This window comes from Myripristis murdjan, chromosome 5, assembly GCF_902150065.1.
Source record: "Myripristis murdjan chromosome 5, fMyrMur1.1, whole genome shotgun sequence".
NCBI lineage: Eukaryota > Metazoa > Chordata > Actinopteri > Holocentriformes > Holocentridae > Myripristis > Myripristis murdjan.
The window spans coordinates 39,134,447-39,158,465 of record NC_043984.1 but is presented as its reverse complement, the minus strand read 5'-3'; the positions used below and the strand labels follow the sequence as shown (position 1 = coordinate 39,158,465).

The following is a 24,019-nucleotide window of genomic DNA, read 5'->3' as shown; positions in this document are numbered from 1 at the left end:
CCCGATGAGAACTGTAACACTTACCCAATATGATGGTACAGCTTGACAGGTGCAGTCTTCCCATTGTTTAAGCAAACCGGGCAGAATGTACTTCCGGACTAAATAGTCAAGATGCGCATCTACACGGTCATGTGACTTCTCTATTTGGGTTTGCTCTTGTGAGTTATTGAAGAACTCTTGGTGTTGGACTGATGGGAAAATTCCTTACTTGAAATCTTAGGTTTTTTTTGTTTTTGTTTTTGTAGATATTTGAACTATTTGCAGTGTGGGAGGCTGGCATAAATAAAAAACACCAACTTTATTTTTCCAATTACGCCTGTATTTTTAGGGACATTGAGGTCTTTGCTAAAAGACCTGGATTTGTTGCAGCAGGTAAGGACTAAGGGGACGAGATGATTCAATAAGGCTGGACCAAGTCTGACAGTTCCTGCCTCCCAGTCCCAGGCCTCAGGGGTTTCACATTTATCCCGAACTGGAGTTGAGGCATGTTGTTTTTCAGGGTTGTGGCAGATAAGTCACAGATGGGGGCCAGTGCCTTTTCTCTCAAAAACCCACCTTGCAAGCCACTACCCAAACTGGAGATGTGGCAGGTGTGAGATGTTGACAGTATTGTTCCTAAACTTAACCTTGACCCTATTACTTAAATACCTTTTAACTCCTAATCCTCTAACACTAAAACTTCTGGTAAAGGTGAGGCTATAGCCACTTTTGACATAACACATGAGCTTTCTGGTTATGGCTATTTAACCGCTGTTTCACAATAAAGTCATAGAAACCATGTTTATATTTTACAACTATTGTTATTAATTATGGTATGTAAGTCATGCATAATACAAACCCCTTTGGGACAGATATATAAGTGGAACAGAAATATTTTGTAAAACATCTGGCCAACAGTTGCAGATCATCCCATCTTCCTCTGTAAATATTTTCCTTCCGTTATAGTACTTTATCATAATGTTCTGTTCCAGAGGATGTACTGCCACAAATGACCACACTCAGTGAGCAGCATGCTGTGAGCAGATATATAAATTTTTATTACTGAGTGTCAGAGTGGCTACATGGTTATCAGTCAATGCTAGATACAGGCAGACCGACACGGCCCTGAAACATGCAGAAACACATGAGAAAACAATCATAAATGTAAACAGTTTCATAAAGCTGAAGATGGAGGCACCACACAACCACTGTGAAACACCTTTGCTTACAAATTTCCACTGGCTGCCATGTTGGCATTGAGGTCTGCCTCCATGGTTGTTGCTATAGTAAGTCATATACAGCCAATGCCACTTTGTTCTAGAAGAGATCACAGAACAATCTAGAGTCCTGCAGGGTGTGTATGGCTCAGGAACATCCAGTACTAAAGGGCTTTTTACATGGAGGACAAAAATCACCTGGCCTGGTGGGTGGAAAAACAATGCAGGGTAATAGATGTGGACAGGCAGAGTGCGGCGCAGGCTCATTACCATAAAAAAAAGTTGTATCAATGGTTAAATCTCACATACATCTGCCTGCCTTGGCCAGAGTTGACTTCTTCTAAAGTTTTATTGGCGTTATGCTAAATTATGAAATTAACCTCACTCAGACCCATCAGCCAATATAGCATGTACTCATCGTCCTCATATAACAAAACTAAAATGATGACATCATACCTCCTCTATGCTGACTACACATGAAACCACAGATGGCTACAATGTTTGCTTAAGCTAATTTGTAACAGCTTATAACAAAGCATTTGACTAAATTTGCTGTTCTATTGATGCACCATGGTCATTACTATGTTTACATCCTGTGGACCCACTTGACCTTTATTTCTTCACTCAGGGTGCGGCGGCTCTTGTGATGTTTTGTCTCCGGTCTAAAAAGCCCTTCATTGGTTCTGTGTATGGCTCTGACATTACCTGGCCCAACCAATCAGCTAACAGGCCAAACTTCTTTCAGTGGTGTGTCAACACAGGTTGCTATGCAGACCAACCACAAACATGGCCACACCACCAGTGGTGCAAGGCAAAGCCATGGATGTAAAATGTAGACAGAAGTTAGAGTTATGATTCCAGGCAGCTGGAGAGGTTTGGCATCTGTCAAATTAACAGCAGAATGGAACAACATTCCTGATCTACATTCACTCAGAGAGAACGTCTGTGCTGGTCAACAGGAAGACGTGACATCATACAACAGCAGTGTAGCTGATGATACCAGCAGGTACACAGGGCATACCTGCCAATCAGCTGTGTCATCACCAACGACCACAGACCCCTTCACCTGTCATTAACCTGCATCTTGAGTGAATGGATGGTGACTGCGTACCACTTGACCTCATGGAAATACAAGCTGGAGAACAGTTCCCAATTTGAACAAGAACCTAACAGGACAGTCAGGGACACATTATGACCACTTGAAAATAAGTTCTCAAACTTCTGAAATTCTCTGTAATTCTTAAGCTCACTTTGGCAACTCTACTCTGGAGGTGATTAGAGATGAATCATGACCACACTGAACACAAACTCCAATCCACATTCAAGAACACTGTCAGATCTCAGCACTGGAGATGCATGTTAATACCAGGTGTAAAACGGGCCTGTGGTCACATTTTAGAAAACAGTGACTCAACTAGGACTTTTCAGCTGTCTAGCAACTATCGGGTCAGGCAGCACAGAGACATCCAAGGCCTTTGATACAGTCCCATCTTTGGATGCAATGAAATGCATAAAGAAGAAGGCAGCTGTGGGGTGGATTACATCATGTTCAACACATGTTAAAGACATGTTGATGTGTTGTGTTAGCATGTTGTGTGTTTTGTGTTAGTGCTTTGGTGAGTGTTGTTGGCTGCTGATTGATGCTAATGTGGTGAGCAGCACTCAGCCACCTAGTGGCTGTATCATCCTGCTGCTGTCCAATGGAAATCTGAGTTCACAGCTGCAGGTCCAACACAAACTGCAGACCGTCATGATGGAGAGAAGTGCACTAGTCTGGTTCATGTAACCAGAAACATAATTTTTGCCTTATATTACACTTACTAATGTGGAAGGAAAGATTAAAATTTGTGTTTTAGCTTAAGGTTAGGGTTAGCTAACAATGCCAACTTGAAGTTTAAGATTAAACAAAAAAATAATGAAATGTTGAAATGTGGCTGCTGATTCATTACATAGTCCCCGTGGAAACAACTAAAAGTAATACAAAATAACAAAATAAAAGTATTGAATATAATTAAATAAAAAAGCACATAAATGTATAAAATGACAGTTAAACACAATACCAAATAAATAAGCAGACTTGCTACTGTGATGGATATGTAGTAATAATAGGAAAGGAGGAGCTAGAATGAGATACAGTATATAGAATAACATTTTATGTACAGTCTGTCCAGAGCTGCCAACTAACGCTCCATTGCCCTGTGATGAACTGGTTTTAACAGGAAACCAGCAGGATAGAGTTGCCTTGTTAGTTGGCCAACTCTTCGCATTTCTCACTGATACCAATGGATCAAATTTCTTGCTTCCATTGTCCTCAATAATAAATGCTGATATGTACTTAATTAACTGGTCTGTTCATGCTCATGCAGCATTTTTTTTTCACCACAAAAAATGAGTGTCCTGTGGAGAAAAATTCTAAAATCCCAAAGGTCCAAATAATGGTCTGTCATTATTGCAAGCAGCTCTGGACTAAATTGTGTTCAGAGAGATGAGATAACACAACAGCAACTGTACTGTGTGTGTGTGTGTGTGTGTGTGTGTGTGTGTGTGTGTGTGTGTGTGTATTATGTGTTTTGAGTAAATCAAAAGCTATGCTGATAATACTGATTGTAATGTTTCTTTCAAGATGACAATAACGTCTACAGGGAAACAATTACTACTTGGCAAGCCAACCAACTGTGTGTGACAATGCCCCACAAATTAACCAATCAGTGACAGGGAAAACAAATATTTGATTTAGAGGTTAAAACATTCACAGGAAGAAAATAAAAAATTCTCATAATAATCTTTTTTGGAGCCGGTCCATTTAATTGGACAAGTGTCTGTCAAGCTGGTGTTTCATATCTTTATCTCTGTTATGTCCCATAGACTGGAACTACTTCTGCTTTATGTTTTCTCTCTTTCACTAACATCTCATCTCTTCAGGTGGGTCTGACCCTCTGGTCTCTGACTGGTTCTAGTTGTTTCCACTCCAGGCCCGGTCAGAGTGTGGCGACGGAGCGCAGAGCTCTGAGTCGGAGTCCGACTCCCCCTCAGCAATGTAGGACTGGACGGTGGCACAGCAGGTGGCTCCTCCCCCTCTGTGGTCACCTCCTCCACAGTGGTCTCCTCCCAAGTTGGAGGAGGAGTAGAAGCCATTGTTGAGGAAATCCAAGTTCTCCCTGGACTGAGAGATGGAGAAGCCACTGAAGGAGTGCTCCAGCTCCTCATGGTCCACAGACGGGATGGAGATGGATGTGTCGCTGTCCAGCTTCACCCCTTCCCCTCCCGCCATCCCGTTAGCTCCATCCCCTCCTCTCTCTGCGGCGCTGTGGCGGTGACCTCTGGCCCCGCTGTGTCTCTCTCCTGCAGGAGGAGGTGGGAGTCGAACCAGCGACCCGTCACCCACTGGACTTGGTGTGTTGCCATGGCTACGCTGGGGAAGGGGTGGAGCTTGCTGGTGGAGCTGAGAGCTGATTGGCTGCCAAGAGGTGGAGGGAGGACAGGTGGGGGGCTCGTAGTTCCTGTGTCCAGTGGAGCTGTTGGACCTGACCATCTTGGTGATGGAACGACTCTTCTCCAAATGTTCACCAGGACACGACCTGCAGGGCATGAAACATGTCAAAAACATGCCAAGAACATGCCAATATTAACATCACATCAACATGAACATCACATTAACCTCATCAACATCAAATCAAAAAACACAAAAGACTGAACAGAGCAGCCTTTTCTAGCATTTTATGTGACGTATCTGGATCAGTCTATGCACTGTCCTTTTTCTGTTAGTTTAGTCACTGGCAGTTTCTGCATCTCTGCAGCCCCCTATTGCTTGTCTGTGGCACTGACACAAACTTCTTTTCCTGTTTTCTGCACGTGGTCCATTTTTTTGAAGGTACTGCTCTGAAACATTTTTTAGTTGTTAATTGTTGCAAAACTGTCTGTGTGTGTGTGTGTGGTAGCAGCTTTAGAGCTTAAGTGATGTGTGGATCACAGCTTTCTTCTTTCTCAAGGATGGGGTCATAAAAATTAACATTCTAATTATCAGCAGTGTGGGAAGGTGAACAATGAATCTTTTTTCGGTTCATTAAATCCTTGCAGCAGAAACAATAAATGTGTGCTAACGCTAACGTTCATTAATGTTCTGTGTTCTTCTGGACATTCAGAAGCTCTCTCTCTCTCTCACACACACACACACACACACTGTCAAATGTATAACTCCAGTTTGTAGTTTTGCTTTTTAAACGTGCAACCATATTTTATCACACCATCACTGCATATATGGAAACGTTACTGAGTTACTGAAAGCAGCTGCTCTGATCTTTAAAGCATCACAGAGACAGGAAGAGGCGGGGTCACATGTCCATGTGGATGCAGGTCTCTAATTTGGACAAAATAAATTCAGGTGCCTGGCAGGTGGATGAAGCAGATTCATACAACATAAGAGCCGTTACACACATCACTAAACCTTTAACTCAGGTGATGTTTTTAAGTCTAGTGCTAAATCTCACAATTTTCATTTGTTAATACATTCATGGCAATAGCCCATACTTCATAAATAAAATATTAAATGTGTGTGTGTGTGTGTGTGTGTATTTTTTTTTAAAATGTCATTCTGTCTGAGCCTGACTGACAGCAGTTTTGAGGCCAAACACTGCAGGTCAGCCAATCGAGCGTCAAAGGTCTAGTTCATCATACAGACTCAGAGCCTGTTTTCAACATAATGTGGATCAGTCAGTCACCTAAAGATTTCCTGTAATTTGTCACCTGTCTGTATTATATCACCTGAGGAACCAAGGGGATCCACTTGCCTCTCCCAGTTTGGACCTGGGAGAAGCAGCTGATGTGCCCAGTCTGCATGGCATTACTTTTGTGGAAGGTCTTCACAGGTCTTCACCAGTGTCTTGCTGGGTGCAAGACACTGGTGAAGACCTGTCTTCATGTATCTTGGTAGTCCGTGGAATGATGTAGTCCACTCCTAGAACAACTGTCACCCCTGAGATGACAGACAGCTCAGAGAGGATCTTTTGACTATCATAAATATCCACAGGTACACATACTATGGTTTTGACTGGTTGAGGATCCTGCAGACCTCAGGAGCCTCCTAAGCTGTGCCTGATCACCACCTGGGTGGATGAAGATGAGCCACACTAAACCTGTAATAGCCACTGACTCTCAGGCCCTGCTTTAAGAGGAAGCCTGGAAGGCTCATGTGTGACCATTTTGTCCTTCACAGGCTGCTGGCTGATACCTTAAGTGGCACCTCCTGCGATATTTTGCCAAGCTGATTCCCAAACAGTCCTCAGTTACAACCTGTCCTGTAACTTTTCTGGCTGATCATATTAAGGACCATACAGTTTCATAAACATCCTGATCAGGTAGATCACTTTCAGCTGATCAGACCTATGCCTTTAACTGGATCTGATATTCAAAAGTAAAACTTGCAGGACGAGTATTCCTTGAAGACTGGTTTTGGAACCACCTCAGACTTTTTGTTCACAGCAAACTGGGGCAGGTGGGACTCAGTTCAGGAGCTGGAGCTTCAGGCTGACTGCCACTTTAACATGACACTCACCTGACTACTGCCACCTATGCTGCAGTGACACCTATACGACAGGAAGTCACTGCACCAGAGGCGAGGAGGTAGTCATACATAGATGAGGACAGGGAAGTTCGGCAAGCATGAACCTACACAAAGCCCTCTCCAGCACCTGAAGTCCTGAGTACTCTGAAATACTGAGTGCTCTGAACTGCAGTGAGGTTCAGTGTTTCTCTGCTCTCGTTTCCTCCATAATTTGTTGTGTCTTTGAAAAAACTTTAATCCATCAGACCTCCAACACCAGCTCTAAATGTAAGGTTTTGGAAGAGAAGTAGCTGCATATCACAGTGGTAAAAAAAAAAGTTTTTTTTTTTTTTTTTTTTTTTTTTCACCATTGAACGGACTGCTGGAAGATATTGCTAATGGGCACATTCTGTCACAGTAACAAAGTTACAAAGTGTTTCATCAGAGTGGGACTGACTGGAGGATCTTGGAGATGGACTGGCTCTTCTGCAGATGATCTACAGGACTGTGGTAGGGCGGGGCGGGGTCAGGCTCCTTAGAACCAAAGTAGGCATCAGTCTCAGCCTGGGGGATGCCCATTCGCTGGATGTAAATGTTGACTAGGAAATCTAACTTCCGCTCCATTGACAGCACCTAAGGAAAATGATGCAGTCACAGAACATCATTTTAACAACAATTGCATAATTCAAAGTTAAACATTATCTTGTCACTGTTGTTTTCTGTCTTCGGAGCAAACTTCCGTCAGCTTGAGAACAGCGATAAAAAACTAAAACATTGCTCTTGTGGCATATTAAACCAGTGAATGATTTTTGCTGTATTGGACTGTGTTGCAGGCAGGCATGAGATTGTGCTGTGCACTTAACAAGCCTTGACATTATTTTAAAACATTCACAACCAAACCTTTAAACTATATAAATCACCTTTAGTTTGTTCTGTAAGGTGTGAGGGCAGCCACTCATTCACTATATCTTCAGTTCTAGTTGGTGTTGCTATGACAACCAGGTAAGCATACATAACAGTGAGTCTATGGATTGTAATTCAACAATAGGCTAAACCACTGCCACCAAAAACTGAAAAAAAAAAAAAAAAAAAAAAAAAAAATTAGACATAAAGAATATTATAAAATGATGCTTAACCAAGAAACAGTTTTATTTCCATTTCTGCCTGATGCAACCATGTTTGCATCTGACAGTTACATATATATATATATATATATATATATATATATATATATATATATATATATATATATATATATATATATTGTGTGTGTGTGTGTGCATATATACATATAGATTTTGTTGAGGAAATAGTTTCCTATATACATACAAAGTTTGAGTTTTCGATATGAAGTTACATAGCATCATGTCTATAACTACAATTTAGGCAAGAACTAATTTGCATTTTATGGCGATATTGGGTATATTATTTTAACCAATGATGTTATCCTCTCTCCAGTAAAATAATACTTCCCAACACATCATGTCATTCATTCATTCATTCATTCATTCATTCATTTTATTTATTTAAAACCTTGGAAAACACATTGAGGGTGCCAAGGTACATACAAAACATAGAGACACAACTAAAATCAAATAGCAATAAAGAAGCATACATAACTATACCAACTTTAAAATAAGGTAAAATTAACAATGCTAAAAAGTAAAAGTGTTAATAAAACAATAAAAAATTAAAATGTAAAAATTTCAGGGAAGAAATAAAACAATATACATAAAAATAAAATAAATTAATAGCAGTGACAGTTAAAATCAATGAAATCGGCAATTGGACCTTAGAATTGTCTCAAAGGTGTTAATGAAGTCAGTTTAACATTTTGTTGAAGCATATTCCAGGTGTGAAGCACGGTAACAAAAAGCAGATTTTCCGAGTTCTGTACAAGTTTGCAGCACCTACAAGGCGAGCCAGGATGGTGAGTGGGCTGGTAGCCATCACCTTTCACAAAATAGCTTCATAAATAAATAAGAATAAATGCTTATCTCTACTCACTGACAGAGTAGACAGACCAGTTTTTTAATACACAAGGACCGTGGAACAAAAGGACCATGTCATCTGCATAAAGATGGTAGTTAACAATTGTACAATGGGGAGGTAATATTGTCTATATAAATAGTAAATAAGTTTGGCCGAAGGAGAGCCTTGGAGAAGAGAGGCCGGAAGGTTATCTATTTTCACACACTGCAGCTACCAGTGACAAAACCCCAAGAAGATAGTCTTTGTAAAGCAGTGTTCAACTGTGCCAAAGGCCTTCGCTAAACCAATAAAGAGAGCAGCAGTTTTTTGTTTGTTTGTTTGTTTGTTTGTTTTCTTGTTATTCAAAGCTGAGAGTGTTATTAATAACTAAAGATATGGCAGAGATAGTACTATGCTTAGGCCTAAAGCCAGACTTAACTGACTGAACTGACTGGAGTTATTAAGGAGTTAGTGGTTAAAAATGACTTTGACTCTTCATTAGCAGGAGAATCCAGTGTTTTTGCAAGATGGGAGTTTTGAAAGTGGAAGATAATTATTTAATTCAGATTTACAACCACCTTTATGAAGGGGAAGAACATAATCTAAGGTTAATGCTAAGGTTGAAAATGTGGGTTATATATTAATAAAAAAAAGAACAGTGCTGATGATTTCAAAAGAAATTGTTCCAGTTTGTTATCACTTGTTGATTTTTAGGGTTAGGGTTAGGGCAAATTTCAAGAGTATGATTTATCTGAGTTTGGCCATTTACAACAAAGTCTGGGGAAAGAATGTTGGAATTGATTTTACTATTTTCCAGAATTTAAGTGCATTATCCTCAACCATCATCCCTGTCCCAAAAAAGACCACCATCAAGAGCCTAAATGACTACAGACCAGTGGCTCTCGCTCCGGTCATTGCCAAGTGCTTTGAGAAACTGGTCAGATCGCACATCATCCAAGCACTTCCACCTTCACTTGACCCCCACCAGTTCACATACAGGAAAAACAGATCAACAGAGGATGCTATTGCCACGCAATCCTGACCCACCTGGAGCAAAGGAACAGTTATGCCAGGCTTCTCTTCCTTGACTTCAGCTCGGCATTCAACACAATCATTCCTGATTAGGGTTAGGGTTAACAAACTAATCAACCTCGGCCTCCCACACTCCACCTGCATCTGGATTAAGGACTTCCTCAGCAACCGCTCACAGAGGGTCAAAGTGGGGCCTCACCTTTCCCCAGCACTCTGCCTCAACACCAACTCTCCCCAAGGATGTGTGCTGAGCCCTCTACTTTACACTCTGTACACTCTGTACACCTAGGGTGACCTTTCCCTAAAGTTTGGACTTTAACAAGAGCGTGACCAGGCGGTTTCAGTGCACATCCCGACGGAGCCACACCACGCACCCGGTCGGACTGATACTGGGACACCGCCGGAATGGTGTATTACTCATATAGACTGTTAAGAGGAAAGACTGTTTTAACTCGGACACTTATGCCAGCACGTTTTATTGTTTTATCATAAGCCAGCAGCTGTGCTATATTTTTATTTTTAATATTTTATTTGCCCAATCTACCTTGTCAATAAATTAGTTTACACATAGTTCCACCTCTGCCTCTTGTGTCTGTGTGGTGTGACCCAGGGATTTTACTCAATCAGTACAACCTTGTGACACGTCCACTTCGACACATGTGGACGTGCACATGTGGCTCCACCTCCCGAATTAACTCGCCTATAATATAATATATAATATATAAGCCACCTTGCTTTAGCCTCAGTTGAACCCCTGAGAAAATCTACCTTCCTCTCTCCATCACGGGTTTAGGATCTAGGATTTAGGATAGCGCAGCCTGCCCTTAAAGGCAATGGCACCTGGCACAGTGATTGGTTTAACTGGCGTAACGCCCAAAACACACCTATGCATAATATAGCGGGTAGCGCAAGTGTTTTACAGATAACGGCAGGTGCGCAAGATAGCAACTTTTGTGGGGGAACGCCTCTTGTGCAATGCTAAATCCCCAAATAATGGGTTCAGGGACGCAAGATAGGGCCCCTGGTCTTAAACACAAAAAAGACCAAGGAAATAATCATGGACCTCAGGAGAATCAGACCTAGAGATGTTCCTGGACACCTCCCCTTCTGCCCCGCTTCCACAGCAGCCTTGTGCCATTGTGTGTCACTTGAATGGCAGCTGGTAAATGATCAGGTGGCATAGATTGGATTGATCGGAGGGAAAGCAGTGCATCCATCGTGATCCATATTCCCACTGTGAGGCTGTTGCAGGACAGGGGACCATGAGCTCGCTGATGATCAGCGCCAGCATAAAAAAGTGGAGGCTTGACGCCATTGTTCGAGGCTACCATTTGTCAGACTGTCATCTGTCGTACATCTAAATCCATAATATGGCCACACTTGCCTATTGTCAACAAACACAGTCACAAGCACTTACGGAGCGTATTGCCACGGCTAGACTATGTGCATTGTATGTGGAACCGAATACTATCATCATGTGTCATTCAAGCCGATGTTTGTCATTCCTTTGAAAATGAATGAAAAATCCAAATAATAACAAATGTGCTTTGAAAGCAAACAGCAGCTGTTACTGCTGAGAGGAAGGCTCTGCAGAGGGTGGTGAAGGCTGCACAGAGGACTGTGGGGAGCAGCCTTCCCACCACCTCGGACCTCTACACCTCACGATGCAGGGGGAGGGCCCTCCGCATCTTGAAGGACTCCACCCATCCCGCTCACAGTCTGTTTCAGCCCCTCCCCTCAGGCAGGCGGCTGAGGAGCATCCAGAGTAAGACCACCAGGCTCAGAAACAGCTTCTTCCCTGCAGCTGTCAGACTGTTGAACTCGAGCCATGCTCTGTAGTCTCCCATCTCATACTCTCTCTCTCCCTTCTCCTGCACAAATCACTTTCCACCATAAGAGCAATATTACTAACATGCGTGTTTAGCACTAAGCTAATTCTGCACTGACCAAGTCCAACAGTTCCATGAGTCCCAGTCCCGGGCATCAGGTTCTGTGGCTTGGTCCATTCTATATTACACTGTCTATATTATATATACATATTTTTATATATATATATATATATACTATCTATATTTACATAGGCTGTTTATATTTTTCTCTATATTTTTATATTTACTGCTTATATATATATATATATATATATATATATATACATATATATATATATATATATTATATTTATTATTTATTACACATATACTACTTACTTATATATAAGCTGTTTATTTATACTTATTATATATATACTATTTATATTTTTATTTATATTTTTATTTACATTTATATATGCTGTTTACATTTATTTACATATACTGTTTATAGTTTACATGCTGTTTATATCCACACATACTGTCTATATATACTGTTTATACCTATATATATATATATATATATATATATATATATATATATATATATATATACTGTTATATATCTTATATATCTTATATTCTATATTTACACTTATATTTACACTTCTTTTTCTGGTCTTTTTTCCGGGGGGGGTTTTTGGCTTATACCGGGACCTGAGTGCTAATTTCGTACCACTAGCATGTAAGTGTGAACTGGTATGACAATAAAGTTCCTTGAATCCTTGAATCCTTGAATCCTATTGAAACCTGAAGCATACAGACCGACCAAGGCTAAACACTTTTCTGAAAGGTTTGTCGGTTACCTGCTTCTCCACCTTCCCCAGCCGTCCCATCATGCTCGGGTCTTCAGGAAGCTCCTCATTGGCTCCTTTTGGACGGTCCTTGTCTGCAATTGGTGTTCCCCTGCCAACAATCTGATCCACTCTGCAGATGAACCGACAAAATGAGTCAAACTGAGAGGTTTCTGAGGTTTCCGACAGACACTCAGAGGGGAAATTAAAGTGTGAAGCTTCAGATCCTCTTCACTCTACAGAAACTTGCAAGAAGCCTTTCTTTTTCTAAGGTTATCTTTTGTTGTTTCTGCTTTATTTGACAGTCACAGTACAGAGAGACAGGAAAGGCAGGGGAGAGAGAGGAATACCTGCAGCAAAGGGCTGCAGGATGGATTCGAACGCAGGACTCTGCGGTCAGGACTGAGCCTTAACAACAGGTACGCACTCTATCGGGCCAGCTACTGGGGCACCCCAGAAGCCTCTCTTTCTATTGGACTGAATTTGCTGCTGGTTGAGATTACAGATGTTTCACCAATTTAAATATCCTTGATATTCAGTCATATAAAACGTAGCGTGGCACAGACAGCTTTCTTGACAAATCATGTGTCTTGCCTGGACTGCAGGTTCTTGATGCGGGCGAGCATGTCCAGGTGTCCGGCTGAATACTGCTCGATCACATCCATCACATCATATGGGCGTAGACTCTCCTTAAACTTCCTCTTAGACACCATGAAACGCATGATACTGGTCAAGAGACAGAGAAAGAGGAAGAGACAGGATGAAAAGAGAAAAAGAGAAAAGAAGAGGCAAACAAGCAAATTTGAGTGAAAACAGAAAACTGAGCTCTTTCCCTCCTTGGAGCTGGGCTGCTAGAGGAGCATGGTGACTGCGTAGTGATGTCACTTCCTGCCTGGCAGTTACAGGGTGCATCCAAATTCTCTTAACCAATCAGCCTTTTTTTCTCTCGTTCCTTACCTCACTCTTCCTTTTTCTTGCTGGAAAACCTCACAAATATCAAGGAAAAGTAACAGAGAGAAGGTGAAGACACCTCCGACATGTTTTGGAAAATCTGTCACCCTTTTCTTCACTGTCAGTGACCCAAACTGATGTGACTGCTTCCAACAGGAAAAACTTCAGCAATAAACCTTACCCTACATACAGAGCACTTAAAGCCCGTATGACACACACGGTTTTGAAACAACAAAATGCTAAAGCAAATCCAAATCCACATGTAGCCCAGCTGCATGACAGAGGTCCAGGAGAACTAGCAGCAGCTCCTCTGATCCAGTCTATCTCAGGAAAATTTGATCATACGATCAGACTACCCTGAACACTTTCCTTTCCTTAGGATTATCCCTCACTATTTCTCAAAACGTATATACACAAATGGCATATCCAAATACTAAAGCGGCAAAGGACTGCAGTCCATAACTAATCCTCCCACAGTTTCTTCCATCCCAGGCTGCTTGTGTATTTCCTCCTAAAAGGACACATGTTCAAAGGCTGCTCGTCACGGCTGTCAGGCAAAACATTTCCAACTCCAGGAAGGTTCCCTGTTCCTTAGAGAATTCAGATGCACCTCTGGTTCATCTACATGTTGTTTCATGTGATGGGTCATGTGGGGTCAGTATGGGGTAATCTCTTACACTATTAACAGATATACTGGCTTGGCTAACTGATCCCTTAATTGTTTAGGGTTAGGGTCTCTGTAGCAGTGATTCTCAATCAGGTCCTCAGGATGGCAGGTACATAACAGAACTAATAATTATTAGTTGTTAGGATAGAAAAAAAATACATAGTGCTGACCTGAGGACCTGACTGAGAACAGCTGCTCAACACCATGGATTTCAAAAGGATCAACAACAACAATAATAATGATGTTAATGATATTATTAATAATAATAATAATAATAATAATAATAATGATAGCACCAGTCTGTGTTAAAAGCTTTATAGTGGCCATTTAGTAGAAATGAAGAAAACTTGTTAACAGACAGCATGACTGATGACTTTATTCAGAAAAGAACTAAAACACCAACAGAAAGATGAAATAAAATTCTAAACAGAGGTCAAACTAGCTGGTCTTACCCAACAGCTCTGATGGTGACCTTTAACCCTGGGGTGAGCTTAAATAAATAAATAAAACACAAAAAATCATGTGAATAGAAATCAGAATGAATCCAATACAGAACAACAAACAAATAGTGACAGCTAAATAAATGGATGAATAAATGAATAGAGAAACTGATTCAAAATAAAATGATTCCTGAATGAAGTTTCCAAACTCTCACCAGATGGCTCTGATGGTGACCTTTAACCCCGGGGTCAGATCCTGTGGGACAAACTCACAGTGGCAACTCTTGTTATCATCCACCATATCTTCTCCTGGCAGGCTCGCTTCTGAGAACAATACACATTACAACTGCATTAAACCACAGAAATGTATCTTTCTCCTGCAGGGGGAGCCGTGGAGGCTGAAACTGGGCTGAACAGTGAAACGAACAGCAGTTAAAGGGACTTTTCTGGAAACTCAGCTCTTCAAACGCTAATATTTTTTCCTGTGCGTTGGTGAAAACGAGCAGCCGCTGCTTCAGAAGATCCACATTTCTCTGTGCTCAGATGAAGGAAATGTGGAACATTTAGGAAGCAGATGATTGGTTCTCCTGTGGCTCTGCAGCCAGTCAGCAGCACAGAGCCTCAATGCGAGTGCTAATCTGCTCAAACTCACAGCATTTTACAGCCATGGATTATAATTTCAGTTTATAATCCCGTCTGCAGCAGAAATATTGACAGGAACAGTCCAGTTACTGATCAATATCTGGAATTAAATAGACTGATCAGAACACATATTCTACTCTGTTAAGCAGGGGCTCAGTGCTGCCCCCACTGGACACAACACTGAACTGTCTGTAGACTCTAGCAGTGCTCAGTATCTGGTCTGCAGACTGCACTCAACATGTCCACATTCTGGACAGAGAAGACATGTGGTTGACATCATGTCCACACTACGTTGCTAAATTTGAAAATGTTCAGGGTACATGCTGAACAGAGTACCAAACTCGTATGGAGTTGGTGAAGATGACTTAACATCCCTTACAGGTTTACAAACTTTTTTAAATTTTTTGGCATTTTTGCTTTATTTGACAGTGACAGCAGAGACAGGACAGGTGGGGGAGGGAGAGGAGATGACCTGCAGCAAAGCGCCTGAGGTCGGATTCGAACCCAGGATGCTGCAATCAGGACTCAGCCTTGATAAGTGGGACACCTGTACCAGGTGAGCTACCATGGCTCCTTAGGCTTACATGAATTTTGACGAAGACTGGGTTCTTATGAAGTGAGAACAGCACAGGAAGTGTGCATAGTTGCATGTGATTAAATTTAGGGTTGCATGTTAAAGCAGCAACCGCCTCCATCATTGTTCCATTTGTGTGAAACACTGAAGTGACCCATGCTCACTCCAGAGCACTGAATATTACCCACAATGCACTGCAGTTCCTGTACAATGTCAACATGGAGGAAGGGATAATGATACACATGTAAGTAAACAAACCATTTTATAATAATTATATATTATTCAATTATTTTAGTCCTATGGACATTAAACTCATCTAGTATATTACTTATTGTTCTGCACGTCACCTTACCCTCATGCAATATTACTACTACTAATAATAACAATAATGAAAGCCGAATGATCACAAAAAGAGAAATTTCTAAAGCAAAAATCAGAGCAAGCCAAATGAACAAATACTGGCATATATTTCTACCTTTAAAAATAAAATGTATCCCTTCTCTTCTCCACTCACTTCCCCTCTGATCTCCACAATGGAGGGTCTTACGTTTTACCAAGGGTCAGGGAGAAAAAACACAACTAATGAGCTGTGACTGGTAAACAGAAACCATCCTGACAGGTGATGACATCATTACTGGCCAACCAATCAACAGCAAGATGCAGCATTCACCTTACTTTCCATGACAACAAGGGAGCGGCCATATTTGTTCTCTTTGTCTCTAATGCAGTTTTTGTTTGTCATGAGACAAGTAAAGCGTGGGGGGCAGCTAGTGTACTCAATTCAGTGCCGGTGCTACTATGGATATATGCAGTACGAGATACTCCAAGAGATAATAGTTCATAGTTCAGTCTGTAGTAAAAGCGTCAATGGTTCACGAGGGGTGACTGATAATTTGTGGCCTGAGTTGGAAGATTTCTACAGTTTTCTCTGAATTTGCCAGCAGTTCAACTTGTTAATTACAAAATAATAATAATAATAATAATAATAATAACTTGTGTTGTTCTTCTGTTGGATAATTCAATGTTGAAAGTCAGCTGTTCCTGAGAAAATTGAAAACAGCCATTGTGTCGTCATCCACTAAGTCGGTCTCCAGGAGGTTCATGAGGACATGGTGAGGAGGACACGCCCTTAGACAGATGATGATGTCACTGATGCTGAGGATGACTTCCTGGGGTCCAAAAACAGAAGAGGTCCATGTGCTCCACAGGACCACAGGATGTACAGTCATGGACGAAAGTATTGGCACCCCTGGAATTTTTCCAGAAAATATACCATTTCTCCCAGAAATTGTTGCAATTACAAATGTTTTTGGTAAACACATGTTTATTTCCTTTATGTGCATTGGAACAACAACAAAAAAATAAAACAGAGGAAAAAAGCCAAATTTTACATCATTTTACACAAAACTCCACCAATAACTCCGCCAATAATTTTGTCCAGTTCATGGACAAAATCAAAGTGGTTTGGTCCACATCCTGCTGCCGGCAGAGCGGCAGCTCGGTAACTTTCAGTCGGTCCGTCAGCCTGAGAGGCAGCAGCCTGATGAGAACTAGCAAGAAAACCTCCTCAAGTGAAAGCCAAAGCCAAGCACAAGGTTGTAATATGAAAAGTGGTATTTTTCCCCTGCTTGGTCCAAACCCTGCCTCTTTCAGCTCACTGTTTAAGCTAACAGCTAATGATTGTTTAGAGGCTGAAGCGAGTGCAGGACAGTTGAGGGAGAGAGAGGACAGACTACAGAAGGACAAATACTGAGTTTGTTATTCTTTCAAAAAGTCTGTCAGGATATTAATGTCAGAAATAGTTCATATTTTACTGATATTTTGAGTTTTTCTCTAGATAGATATTTAATTTTTTGCATTATTTTGTGGCATAGTTTCATTTCATTTTCTTATTTGATTTAAAAGGGACAGTGTACAGCTCAAACATATATTGTATGTCACTATTTGATGCCATATCTTGCTTTGTTTTTTGTTGACACTACAATAAATATCTTTTGAAGAATAGTTTGATGTAGTTGGATTATTCAAGGTATTTCCACTAGTTTTAGAGCTTATTTTGAGTTTCTAGTGCTTGTAAAGCTACTTTGATGGACTGCAGTGGAAATAAAACAGTGAGCAAAGAAATTTGGTTAGAGAATTATTGCTTTTAATACCATTATTTAAAACATATGAACATGCTGAGGGCTCAACACTGTACGGCAAATTTCAAAGGAGCGTAAGAGAGAAAGAGGGAGGTACAGTCGTGCCAGACAGCAATTTTTTCATGTCCCCCCCAAGAATTACTCTCTGAAATTTTGCTGTTTATTGTCCCCCCCAATAATGAATTTTCGCCCCTGGACACAGACACATAAAAAGCCAGACTGGAGTTTGCAAAAATGTACCTGAGTGAGTCTCAATCCTTCTCTCATCTGTGGACAGATGAGACTAAGGCAGAGCTTTTTGGCAAAGCACGTCATTTTATTTACAGAAAACAGAATGAGGCCTATAAAGAAAAGAACACAGTACCTACAGTCAAACATGGTGGAGGTTCAAAGATGTTTTGGGGTTGTTTTACTGACTCTGGCTCTAGGTACCTTGACTGTGAGCAAGGAATCATGAAATCTGGAGACGATCAAAAGATTTTGGGCCACAGTGTGGGGCCTCGTGTCAGAGAGCTGGGTCTTCATCAGAGGTCATCGCTGTTCCAGCACCACAGTGACCCAAACAAACCTCAAAAAGACAAAGCACTGTAGAGTTCTGAAGCGGCCAGCAATGAGTCCAGATCGAAATCCCATTGAACACCAATGGAGAGATCTCAAAACTGCTGTTGCAAGAAGGCACCCTTCAGATCTGAGAGACCTGGAGCAGTTTGCAAAAGAAGAGGGGTCCAGAAATCCAGGTGAGAGGTGGAAGAAGCTTGTTGATGCTTATAGGAAGCGACTGGTTTCATTTTTTTTCCCAAACGGTGTGTAACCAAATATTAAGTCAAGGGTGCCAACAATTTTGTCCGGCCCATTTTTGGAGTGTTGTGTAAAATGATGTAAAATTTGACTTTTTTCTTCTGCTTTTTTGTGTTGTTCCAACGCACAAAAAAAAAACGTGTTTACCAAAAACATTTCTAATTGCAATAATTTCTGGGAGAAATGGTATATTTTCTGGAAAAATTCCAGGGATGCCTATACTTTGGTCCATCACTGTATGTTAATGTAGGAGGGAACATGTTGAAATTAAATCTGATTTTCTAAAACTGACTCCTTCTGACTTACACAATTAACAGAGTTACTGTGACCTCAACTTCAAGCATTAGGATGTGAGAATTGCAAACAGATATGAGGTGGAGGCTGCTGATGTCCCTAATGTCACAATGACATCACTGGGATATCAGCAGCTGATTGGGCAGAATGAGGTGCTGACAGCCAGGTTAATTAAAACTACTTCATGCTTGCCGCAGTTTGTTTGGTCCCCACGGCATCAACAGCAACATTACATGCGCAACTGTGCACGAAGCCATGCCCCCCTGGGTTTCTGGGAAACCAGTGTCACAGAGGCCGATTCGCTGTGATTTGCTGGATTGTTGCTCTAAAAGAAAAACTGGATGTGAAGAAGTGAACGATACTGTGTCACCACAGCAACAACTCCAAGAGCAGACAACACCACAAGGCCGAGGAGAAGCAGGAAGTGTTAGAGCTCAGCATCATGGGAGCTGGGACAGAGAGTTAGTCACTTCAATAGACTGTTAGTATGCTGTGTGTGTGTGTGTGTGTGTGTGTGTGTGTGTGTATGTGTATGTGTGTGTGTATGTGTGTGTGCACCTGGCTGACCTGGAGAGCTCTTCTGTCTGAACTCTTCGTCCTGCATCTCTATCAGCACTGGGAGCCACAAACAGAGGAGGGGAAGAGGTGAGGATGAGGGGAGGAAGTGAGGATGAGGAGGGGAGGAAATGAGGATGAGGAGGGGAAGAGGGGAGGAGGTGAGGATGAGGAGGAGAGGGGAGAAGATGAGGAGGGGAGGAGGGGAGGATGAGGAGGGGAGGAGGCAAGGATGAGGAGGGGAGGAAGTGAGGATGAGGAGGGGAAGAGGGGAGGAGGTGAGGATGAGGAGGAGAGGAGGTGAGGATGAGGAGGGGAGGAGGTGAGGATGAGGAGGAGAGGAGGTGAGGATGAGGAGGGGAGGAGGTGAGGATGAGGAGGAGAGGAGAGGGACAAGAGTGTGAGGAGAGGAGAAAATCTTCCTCAGATTATTTATTCAGATTATTTACTCCCATCCCTTCACAGCATTATCTGCCTGGCAGCTGGCAGCCCTGCAACTGTGATGTCTGACCACTAGATGACACCAAAAATGCTGCATGTCATCATACACTTGAGTCATTTCATTTCAGAAATGATGGCTTCAGTCTCTTATGAATGTAGCATTAAAAAATGTTAGTTGTTTAGTTTGTTTCTGAATGTTTATTGTCCCAATTTCCCCTGATAATATTTTTATGAAGAACATTTCTTCAGTGGAGTTCACAAAGTGGATTACAGTGGATAAAAGACCACATGCACAGGAGATGCATGAAAGAGCAAAAATAATGTACACATTCAAATGATATGAAAAACAGTAGCACAGTACCATTCTCACACCCACACGAAGAACAAGAAAAAACTGACCTTTTGAGATAACACACACTCACTCACTCACACACACACACACACACACACACACAATGTCTCAGCTCCAGCTGTCCAGTCAGATGCAGTTCAGCTCAGCAGCTCTGCCATATTTTTTGTCCTCCCTATTTGAATACAATGTAGGGGGACAGAATAGTGGAAACAGCTGTCAGTAATTCCGTGACTGTGTAAACAGATTTATGTCCCCACAACATTAGCAATACCAGGTACACACACACACACACACACACACACACACACACACACACGCACATATACTGTGTATTCATACAATATTCCTCCATTTTTGACCATGAAAAAGAAATATCTCTTGCATTTCAATTTTTATTTTTATATTTTGAAAAAAAGCCACATTTTCTGATAAATCTAAATATGATCAGACTGAAACAGAGAATAAATAGAGTAGAATACTATAGAGCAGGGGTGTCCAAACTATGGCCCGTGGGCCAACTGCGGCCGCAGTCCAGTTTTTATTGGCCTGCAGCAAATTCTTAAAATATAATTGTATATGGCCCGCACAAGAAGCTTGAGCTCAACTCTGTTGCACTACTCAGTTTCAACACTAGATGGAGCCAGCCATGGAAACAGTGCTTCTCCCCTAAACAAAATTAAGCAAAGAAAAACTTTCACCGCGAGTCACCAGAAATGGCAGCACCAAAGAAACACAAAATAGCAAGTGAGTGTAGAAGATTTCAAACACGGTGGGAAAATAAATATTTCTTCAAAGAAATCAACAGAAAGTGTGTCTGTTTGATTTGCAATGAAGATGTTGCTGTGATGAAAGTGTCCGTCGGCACTATGAGACCAAACATCAGAGCTACATATCGTACACCGGTGCTGAACGAACACAGAAAGTCAAGCAAATGGCAGCTAGCCTGCAAGCTCAACAACATTTTTTTTCGTGCTAACAAAATACAGGAAAATGCCACAACAGCAAGCTATGAAGTCGCTAAACTTATTGCCCAGCACGGCAAAGCGTTCTCAGACAGTGATTTTATAAAGCAGTGCCTCATCAAAGTCACAGAAATAATGTGCCCGGAAAAAGTGCAGGATTTCAACAACGTGAGCTTATCCAGAAATACAGTGGTGCGGAGAATCGAGGACTTGTCAGCTAACTTGAAACTTTTTGATTTTTACTCGATAGCATGCGATGAGAGCACAGATGCCACAGACACCACGCAGCTGTTAAATTTTTTGTGGGGAGTAGATGATAATTTTTGCTGTACAGAGGAGCTGCTTGATATGATGAGCCTAAAAGGCACAACGACGGGTAGAGATATTTTTGAAGCTGTGTCAGAGGTAGTTGAAAAGATGGGGCTTAAATGGGACAAGCTCTGTGGAGTAACAACGGATGGAGCTCCGGCCATGACGGGCAAGTGCAAAGGAATGGCATCGATGGTGTGCGCCAAGGCAAAAGAGAGCGGAGGTGAGGCAGTTGGGATGCACTGTATAATCCACCAAGAAGCACTGTGTGCCAAGACTGTCCAGCTGGGCGATGTGATGAACACTGTTGTAAAAACTGTCAACATAATTCGAGCTAGAGGACTGTACCACAGAGAATTTCAAGCTTTCCTATCTGATGTGGATGCTGAATACGGGGATGTACTCTACCACTCTGATGTGCACTGGCTCAGCCGCGGCTCTGTGCTGCAGCGGTTTATTCGCTGAGATCAGAAATCAATCAATTTTTGAAAGAGAAGGGCCGACCTCTTCATGAACTGAGTTTTTTCTGTATTTGGCCGTCACTAAAAAAACTTTGGACACCCCTGCTATAGAGCATAATAGAATAGAACATAACAGAGTAGAAGAGAAGAGAATAGAATATTCTCATTCATGCACCAACAGGATGAAAAATAAGACACAAGAAAAATAAGAATATCAAAGTCGTACTGTTACAACATCTGCTGATGTTGTGCTGATGCATGCTGGGATACCGAGCAGATCTATGTACAAATTGAAAAGATAAAATACAACAGATGCTGCTCTCCATGGAAACGGCAGCAGCCACCACAATATGCAACACAACGCTATACAGTCACCATGGCAACACATGGACACGCAGACAGTATAAAAACAGAAGGCACAACGCAGACGCTTGGCGGTCTCCTTAGCAGCTGGTCACCTGACAAGAGAAGTGGTTTCTGATTGGCTGCCTGCTTCTCCTTAAAAGTTGAACTGTCAGCTTTTCTAAGCTCGTGTTCTGCGACAGCATGCAGCCACAGGCCGTCTCCCCCCGTCACATCGTTTCAATGAACACCGCACGCCTCGTCCACGCCGCACGCCTCGTCCACGTCACCTCGTCCACGCCGCACGCCTCGTCCACGTCACCTCGTCCACGCCACACGCCTCGTCCACGTCACCTCGTTCACACCACATGCCACATGCTGCATGCCAGCGTCACACTTCATCTGTTTACATCTGATCTGTCATCAGTTAATGAACTCTGGATTCACACACACACCCTCCAACACACACGCATACACACAAACACACACACACACACACATACCCTCCAACACACACACACACACACACACCCTCCAACACACACACACACACACACACACACACACACACACACAAACAGACGCACACACAGAAACACACACACACACACAGCGCCAACACACGCACACACACACACACGCGCGCGTGCGCGCACACACCTTCCAGCGCGCGCACACACACACACACACCCTCCAACACACACGCACACACACACACACACACACACTCCAACACACACGCACACACAAACACACACACACACACACACACCCTCCAACACACACACACTCCAACACACAAACACACACACACACACACCCTCAAACACACACACACCAGTGTGGGCGGTGATCAGCTCTCAGGGTTAAGAACCTTTTAGTTCAACAAACGAGCTCGTTGCTGTCTGTGTTTCCATGGTGATATAAAGACCTGTGATCATTATGCAAATTAGTCACTGATTTATGAAACAGCAACATGAATAATGAGTAACAGCAGCAGGAGTGAAGCAGAAACTGATCAGCGTGAAAGACAGAATAAGAACCTCTGTTGTCATGGAAACCTAAGTGTCAGAGGTCGATGTACCTTCAGAGTTCTGGCGGGAAGCGGCTCCTCTGATCTTGAAGGCCTGTCTGGTTCTGCTACGTTCTCCGAAGCTCCAGCTCTTCGGGACTTTACTGGGACTTTCCTCCAGACTGGGCTCGCCGCTGGGTGAGCGTCGCAGGGCCTGGACCCCCCCCGGGCCCCCCGGCCCCCCCGGGCCCCCAGGAACCCCAGGACCTCCTGGACCAGGACCCACTGGGGACAGAAACAGGTCAGACCAGGCTGATGTCAGATGAATCTAGGCTTTGCTGGAACATCTCATAACAGCAGTGACTGCAACTGATTACTGATTATTATTGATTATTTCATTGAGAAATACTTCTGTGTTTTATTAAACAGCAACAGTAAATACACAACAGAAAAAAACAAGTTGGCCAGGTTTCTGAAAATGAACAATTACTTTATTCTTTATCCTTCAAACAGGTGAAACTACATTTCACACGATTACATTTGAACCTATAATTACGACATCAGAATGTAACTGACTTTTACTGAGCAGAGCATGAAGGCATCATGATGGAACTCATGTTTGCAGTCACTAAATCCCAGTTTACACACTGCCTGTTGTGTTCCACATCAAGACTATCC

The 24,019-nt window shown here is 42.2% G+C and overlaps 1 protein-coding gene across 1 annotated transcript in view; it reads right to left on the bottom strand.

Annotated features, from left to right (window-relative positions):
* Positions 1 to 1,024: 1,024 nt before the first annotated feature.
* Positions 1,025 to 24,019, bottom strand: part of LOC115359650 (potassium voltage-gated channel subfamily KQT member 2-like) — a 57,058-nt gene continuing 34,063 nt past the window's right edge. Inside the window, exons 13-19 of the mRNA XM_030052219.1 lie at positions 23,414 to 23,626; positions 19,475 to 19,522; positions 14,674 to 14,782; positions 12,995 to 13,126; positions 12,413 to 12,533; positions 7,193 to 7,368; positions 1,025 to 4,774 (exon numbers count right to left, since the gene is read on the bottom strand). Coding sequence (XP_029908079.1) covers positions 4,150 to 4,774; positions 7,193 to 7,368; positions 12,413 to 12,533; positions 12,995 to 13,126; positions 14,674 to 14,782; positions 19,475 to 19,522; positions 23,414 to 23,626 — 1,424 coding nt within the window. The 3' untranslated portion in view covers positions 1,025 to 4,149. The remainder of the gene's footprint in view (positions 4,775 to 7,192; positions 7,369 to 12,412; positions 12,534 to 12,994; positions 13,127 to 14,673; positions 14,783 to 19,474; positions 19,523 to 23,413; positions 23,627 to 24,019) is intronic.